Consider the following 7,825-nt stretch of genomic DNA (forward strand, 5'->3'; position numbering starts at 1 on the left):
TCTCTCTCTCTCTCTCTCTCTCTCTCTCTCTCTCTCTCTCTCTCTCTCTCATTATCTTTTGTAAGGATGATTTTATCTGCATTAAAGAGTTTTCAAATAATTGATTCCGAACGCAAATCCCATCAATAGAAGACAAACAAAAATCCATCGTTTAATTACTACAACATGCCATGTCGAAGATTTACCCCTCAGAGGGGGAACGGGCCTTTGTCTAATGCGACGGCCCGTCGCTGAGATGGCAGGTTGAAACCCGCCGGCTGGCGTGCCAGGCGGGGAAACGGGTGCACGAAGCAACCCGTAGCAGAGCAGAGCGAGCAACTCAGTCTACAGGTGGCCCAGAGGCCGGGAGAGTTGCGCGCTCGACGAGTACTGGCGTTCCACTTTACTACAACATAATACCTCAGTCAGAAAACCTACTATATTACTCTATTGAAATTCTCATGTCCTATTTGATGTGTAGGCAAATCCACATCTTCTATTGTAGGTTAAAGAGTGTGAATTGTCATAGGATCGATATCAAGAAAGCAGGTGAGGTGATGCGAATTTGGTTGAGGGTACCCTTAAAAGTGCGAATGAGAACGATGAAGTCTACGGACACCACACACACACACACACACACACACACGCTATAACCCATGTATCACCACCTTCCTGACCAGCGGCGAGGCATGTTCCCAGTCCCGTCATTGACTTGATGCATTCCCCCTGGCCCCCCATCACCCCCGCCTTACCACACACGATGCACAAAGGACAACCTCATACTCGGTTTACCTGCTCACAATATGTACGTTTTCTTACTAACGGCGGGTAAAAAAGCTGTAGCTGTTCATTACGTTTATTACTATTCTTATACTATATATACATCATATAAATATTTCAAAGCAATTAATAAATATAATAACATATAAGTATATGTTTCTTTTTTTTTACGTCATTGACTCATTAAAACCACAAAAATATCTTGAATTCTTACTTCTTCTTTTCTCCTCTACAGGTGAGTACCAAACACATTACGGAAGGCGACGCAGATCGATGAACACAGCCTGGGAAGCCTCGTCTGGTGACTGTTGGCTGTGTTGAGTGTGTGGGTCAGGAAGGGTGTTGGTGTGTGGCTGAGGCAGGCCGTGGTGACTCGGCGGTGCAGGCACTGGGTGAGCGTGAGGCAACTCGCCATCAGAGTGGGAGTCACTCAGGACCAGGGCGTGGACGTTCTTATGGTGTACGTCAGACGAGACGTGGGCGTGGGCGTCCTTATGGTGTACGTCAGACGGGGCGTGGGCGTGGTCGTCCTTATGGTGTACGCCAGACAGGGCGTGGGCGTGGTCGTCCTTATGGTGTACGTCAGACGGGGCGTGGGCGTGGTTGTCCTTATGGTGTGCGTCAGACGGGGCATGGGCGTGGGCGTCCTTATGGTGTACGTCAGACGGGGCGTGGGCGTGGTCGTCCTCATGGTGTGCGTCAGACGGGGCCTGGTCGTGGGCGTGGTCGTCTTTATGGTGTGCTTCAGACGGGGCATGGGCGTGGGCGTGGGCGTTCATATGGTGGGCGTCAGACGGGGTGTGGGTGTGGGCGTCCTTATGGTGTGCATCAGACGGGGTGTGGTCGTGGGCGTGGTCGTCCTTATGGTGTGCATCAGACGGGGCGTGGTCGTGGGCGTGGTCGTCCTTATGGTGTGTGTCTGCGGGGGCGTGGGCGTGGTCGTCCTTATGGTGTGCGTCAGATGTGGTGTGGGCGTGGGCGTCCTTATGGTTTTCGTAAGATTGGTCGTTAGCGTGGGCGTCCTTTTGGTGTGCGTCAGACGGGGCGTGGTTATTGTCATGGTGTGTGTCAGATCTGGCGTGGGCGTGGTTATCCTCATGGTGTGCGTCAGACGGGGCGTGGGCGTGGTTACCCTCATGGTGTGCGTCAGATTTAGCGTGGGCGTGGTTACCCTCATGGTGTGCCTGAGAAGGGTGGTCGTAATGAATGGATGGCTTCAGGTGAGTAGAGGATCCAAACAGGTCGTGCAGGGCGTGATCACCAGACGCGTCGTTGTGTACGTCTGACAGGGCGTGAGAATGGTCGTCCTTGTGTTGTGTGTCTGCCGGGGCGTGGGTGTGATCGTCCTCTTGGTGTGCGTCAGACGGGGCGTGGGCGTGGACGTCCTCCTGGTGTGCGTCTGCCGGGGTGTGGGCTTGGACTCCCTTATGGTGTGCGTCAGATGGGGCGTGAGAGTGGTCGTCTTTTTGGTGTGCGTCAGATGGAACGTGAGAATGATCGTCCTTGTGGTGTGCGTCAGATGGGGCGTGGGAGTGGTCGTCCTTATGGTGTGCGTCAGACGGGGCGTGGGCGTGCGCCTGGTCTTCCTTATGGTGTTTGTCAAACGGGGCGTGGGCGTGGTCGTCCTTATGGTGCTCGTCAGACGAGGCGTGGGCGTGGTCGTCCTTATGGTGCTCGTCAGACGAGGCGTGGGCGTGGTCGTCCTTATGATGTGCGTCAGACGAGGCGTGGGCGTGGTCGTCCTTATGGTGTGCGTCAGACGGGGCGTGAGCGTGGTCGTCCTTATGGTGTGCGTCAGACGGGGCGTGGGTGTGGTCGTCCTTATGGTGTGCGTCAGACGGGGCGTGGACGTGGTCGTCCTTATGGTGCTCGTCAGACGAGGCGTGGGCGTGGTCGTCCTTATGGTGTGCGTCAGACGGGGCGTGGGCGTGGTCGTCCTTATGGTGTGCGTCAGACGGGGCGTGGGCGTGGTCGTCCTTATGGTGTGCGTCAGACGGGGCGTGGACATGGGCATCCTTTTGTTGTGTGTCAGACGGGACGTGGGCGTGGTCGTCCTTATGGTGTGCATTAGACAGGGCGTGGACATGGGCGTCCTTATGGTGTGTGTCAGATGTGGTGTGGGCGTGGGCGTCCTTATGGTGTTCTTTAGACTGGTCGTTAGCGTGGGCGTCCTTTTGGTGTGCGTCAGACGGGGCGTGGGCGTGGTTATCCTCATGGTGTGCGTCAGATTTGGCGTGGGCGTGGTTATCCTCATGGTGTGCGTCAGACGGGGTGTGGGCGTGGTTATCCTCATGGTGTGCGTCAGATTTGGCGTGGGCGTGGTTATCCTCATGGTGTGCGTCTGACGGGGTGTGGGCGTGGTTACCCTCATGGTGTGCGTCAGACGGGGTGTGGGCGTGGTTACCCTCATGGTGTGCGTCTGACGGGGTGTGGGCGTGGTTACCCTCATGGTGTGCGTCTGACGGGGTGTGGGCGTGGTTACCCTCATGGTGTGCGTCAGACGGGGTGTGGGCGTGGTTACCCTCATGGTGTGCGTCAGACGGGGTGTGGGCGTGGTTACCCTCATGGTGTGCGTCAGACGGGGTGTGGGCGTGGTTACCCTCATGGTGTGCGTCAGACGGGGTGTGGGCGTGGTTACCCTCATGGTGTGCGTCAGACGGGGTGTGGGCGTGGTTACCCTCATGGTGTGCGTCAGACGGGGTGTGGGCGTGGTTACCCTCATGGTGTGCGTCAGACGGGGCGTGGGCGTGGTTATCGTCATGGTGTGCGTCAGATTTGGCGTGGGCGTGGTTATACTCATGGTGTGCGTCAGACGGGGCGTGGGCGTGGTTATCGTCATGGTGTGCGTCAGATTTGGCGTGGGCGTGGTTATCCTCATGGTGTGCGTCAGACGGGGCGTGGGCGTGGTTACCCTCATGGTGTGCCTGAGAAGGGTGGTCGTAATGAATTGTTGGCGTCAAGTGAGTAGAGGATCCAGACAGGTCGTGCAGGTCATGATCACCAGACGCGTCGTTGTGTACGTCTGACAGGGCGTGAGAATGGTCGTCCTTGTGTTGTGTGTCTGCCGGGGCGTGGGTGTGATCGTCCTCTTGGTGTGCGTCAGACGGGGAGTGGGCGTGGACGTCCTTCTGGTGTGCGTCTGCCGGGGCGTGGGCTTGGACGTCCTTGTGGTGAGCGTCAGACGGGACGTGAGGAAGGTCGTCCTTTTGCTGTGCGTCTGCCGGAGCGTGGGCTTGGACGTCCTTATGGTGTGCGTCAGACGGGGCGTGGGCGTGGACGTCCTTCTGTTGTGCGTCAGATGGGGCGTGAGAATGATCGTCTTTTTGGTGTGCGTCAGACGGAGCGTGGGAGTGGTCGTCTTTTTGGCGTGCGTCAGATGGGGCGTGGGAGTGGTCGTCTTTTTGGTGTGCGTCAGATGGAACGTGAGAATGATCGTTCTTGTGGTGTGCGTCAGACGGGGCGTGGGAGTGGTCGTCTTTTTTGTGTGCGTCAGATGGAACGTGAGAATGATCGTCCTTGTGGTGTGCGTCAGACGGGGCGTGGGCGTGGTCGTCCTTATGGTGTGCGTCAGACGAGGCGTGGGCGTGCGCCTGGTCGTCCTTATGGTGTTCGTCAGACGGGGCGTGGGCGTGGTTGTCCTTATGGTGTGCGTCAGACGGGTCGTGGGCGTGGGCGTCCTTATGGTGCTCGTCAGACGGGGCGTGGGCGTGGTCGTCCTTATGGTGTGCGTCAGACGGGGCGTGGGCGTGGTCGTCCTTATGGTGTGCGTCAGACGGGGCGTGGGCGTGGGCGTCCTTATGGTGTGCGTCAGATGTGGTGTGGGCGTGGGCGTTGTCTTCCTTGTGGTGTGCGTCAGACGGGGCGTGGTTATTGTCATGGTGTGTGTCAGTTTTGGTGTGGGAGTGATTATCCTCATGGTGTGCGTCAGACAGGGCGTGGGCGTGGTTACCCTCATGGTGTGCCTGAGAATGGTGGTCGTAATGAATGGTTGGCGTCAAGTGAGTAGAGGATCCAGACAGGTCGTGAGCACCAGACGCGTCTTGGTGGGAGTGATGGTCATGAACGAGCTCATCGACCGGTAAGAGGAAGCTCAAGTCCTTTTGCACTCTGAGGTGCAGGTCGTCTGCTACATGGGTATCTGACCCGGTGGCCGCGTGTGCGTGGTCGTGGCTGCCCGCGTGGACGAGTGGATACTGCACGCGAAAGCCCTTCTCATCGGCCACGTAGTGCACCTCCACGATGCTGCCGTCGGGGAGCGGGTACCTGTGACGAGAAGGAGAGTGGACTTGAGGGTGGGGGGCGATTGGCTCCAAAGCTTATAGACCTTGATGCCCTCATCCCTTAACTCTTCATTTGTTTTGTGTTGGGTTTATTTTCAGTATATATTACTCACTTTATTGTCACTATGTGATATTAGGCAAAGTGAAATAGAGGAATCCACTGCAAGTTTTTTTTTATTCTCTGAATTTTAGTTATTTTAAAATAATTATCGATAAAAACAACTCATGCCTTGGTGAGTGACATGTATGTATGTATGTTGGTAGGTAGGTACAGGAAGATAGCTGTGTTTGTATGTATATATTTTTCTGTGTATATATGTATGTATGTATGTAATGTATGTTTATATGTATGAATGTATATATATATATATATATATATATATATATATATATATATATATATATATATATATATATATATATATATATATATATATATATATATATATATATATATATATATATATATATATATATATATATATATATATATATATATATATATATATATGTATATATGTATATATATATATATATATATATATATATATATATATATATATATATATATATATATATATATATATATATATATACACACACACACACACACACACACACACACACACACACACACACACACACACGGGAGGCGGTGGCTGAGTCGACAGAGTGACGGCGCCGCGTTCAGGAGGACGCGAGTTCAATCCCCGCCCGGTGCCACCAAGCTGGGATTTTTCAGTCACCGCCGAGTGGCTTAAAACTACCCACATGCTGTCCAGAAGACCACCTATCAACCCGGACTCTAGATTCTAGGATTAAAGATGAGCTCCGGGAGGGCAGCATGAGCCAATGCAAGATGGCGCCACTATAAACACTCGCCTACACCAGAACGGGGTAGGCCGACCATCAGGCCCCACCGGGAAGAAGCCTTGGGCCGACCATCAGGCCTCACCGGGAAAAGAAGCCTACCGGCGCAATAGGCCGCGACGAAAACACACACACACACACACACACACACACACACATATGAACCTAGGCAAGGTGAATTAGTAAAACGGGTTCAAAACACACCTGTAGTGACCATGGATGTTGACTTGCCCCTCGCTCCCTGGGTAGCCCTCTGCTCTCACCACGATCCCGCTGGGGGTCTCGAAGCCATACTCAAAGTGTCCCTTCGTTGTGAAATCATTTTTGCCGTTTATGATTTCGACGTGGCGCACATCGGGTCGTGGGGCGGCGGTGGCAGCGGCGGCCAGGAGGACGAGCACCAGCTGTAGAGAGATGAGGGATGATAATAAGACTGCCATGAACGCAAGCGTATAGTAAACACTCTGATGACTGAAAAGAAACTCTGTCTCTCCGGAATAGCTACAGCATGACGGGAGAGCGGTCACTGCTTACCGGCTGCATAGCGAAGATGCTGTGAGTGGTGTAGCCAAGGCGGCAGCGATGTCACCAGTGAATGGTCGACGCCGGGACGACTGTGGCATGAATAGCATTGTCCTAATCTTTAGGTTATGCACGTTGCCTTATTTCACCCTCGTGTCCCCGTGCGTCCCACGGCATAGCAATCGTATCACATTCCTACCGATTGAAATCCAAACCCTGAGGTAGTTAATGTGAGGCCGAAAGGCATGAGTTAACTCATAAAAGAGTTATCATGTGTGGCCCGATGATGGTTACACTTATCTGAGAGCATCTGCAATTAAAACAGATAAATATCTAAGCACTATCGTTAGCAGTATAATTACCATTCACGTCCTACTCGTCCCATGACGCGCGTGATGCCGAGGGGAGGATGCTAATGTGTTTGTAATGGAACGCGCATCGCCTCGACCTTCTCAGAAAGTTATTATAATAGCAGTGAAAAATATTAGGGTTACTTCAATTCTGGGGACAATTTTTATAAAGAAACTGTCAAATAATTTCAGCACCTATTCTATTCTATAAACATTGAAAAGAAATTAAAAAAAGTAGTCCCTTGTACCCGGCCGAGGACCCAAAAGTTAACATCCACACAGGGCTGCCACGTGCCCATGCCTCTACGAGTGAAAAAGGGGGATACAGCGCACCTACTGAGAAATCAAACCTATGTATATGTGTGGTTCCCTATTCCTCACGTATCCGGGTCATCACCACAACATTCACCACATGTCCTGCGCCAAGGATAGTATTGAAAGGCCTCCCCCCTCGACGTATAGGGACTGAAAACGAAATATATCCTCAACTTGTGAAGGATGCTGAAGGACACTCCCTAGCCGAGGATTACAGTCCTGCAATAATGTTTTCCGCTCGTTGTTAAAAAAAATTCATAATAAGCTAAACGTTACAAGGTTTAATAAAATAGGATATTTAACTTTAATCTATTGGCCGAAACACACCTAAGACACAGTGTTGCTCTGTGTGTGAGTGTTTACCGTAAGTAGTGCCTCCTGTCTGCTTCTTGATGAATGGCTTTGTGAGGGATAGTAGTGAGTTTCAGCCAATATGAAATGAGTGTGAGTGTATAATTATTTCGGTAGCCTCGGTGTTGTCCAGGTGGGGGAGGATCACAAGCGGCTTCCATCACCCTCCTCAACTCCACCACTCCTTTCACGGCTAACTCCACAAGTCCTTTCTCCACCTCCATCACTCCTGTCCTCCATCTCTACCTCCACCACAACGAGCAATCATTGGTTATTGACATAGTGACTCCTTATACTCTCCGTCTCCTCCTCCTCTTCCTCTTGCTGCCTCCTCTTCGCTGCGACAATATGGCAAAGTCAACACTCCCTTGTTTTCCT

The 7,825-nt window shown here is 52.3% G+C and overlaps 1 protein-coding gene across 2 annotated transcripts; it reads right to left on the minus strand.

Annotated features, from left to right (window-relative positions):
- Positions 1-826: 826 nt before the first annotated feature.
- Positions 827-6,805, minus strand: LOC127000593 (filaggrin-like). Of its 2 annotated transcripts, XM_050864501.1 has the most exons (3): positions 6,444-6,805; positions 6,114-6,313; positions 827-5,022 (listed from the first exon to the last, which is right to left on the minus strand). In XM_050864501.1, exons 1-3 carry the CDS (start codon positions 6,450-6,452, stop codon positions 1,011-1,013), a joined length of 4,221 nt encoding a protein of 1,406 aa, XP_050720458.1. In that variant the 5' UTR covers positions 6,453-6,805; the 3' UTR covers positions 827-1,010. The 2 variants fall into 2 exon arrangements, with proteins under 2 accessions (XP_050720458.1, XP_050720447.1); XM_050864490.1 differs by lacking the exon at positions 6,444-6,805 and having other exon boundaries at positions 6,114-6,412.
- Positions 6,806-7,825: the final 1,020 nt, after the last annotated feature.

This window comes from Eriocheir sinensis, chromosome 2, assembly GCF_024679095.1.
Source record: "Eriocheir sinensis breed Jianghai 21 chromosome 2, ASM2467909v1, whole genome shotgun sequence".
NCBI classification, from domain to species: Eukaryota; Metazoa; Arthropoda; class Malacostraca; order Decapoda; family Varunidae; genus Eriocheir; species Eriocheir sinensis.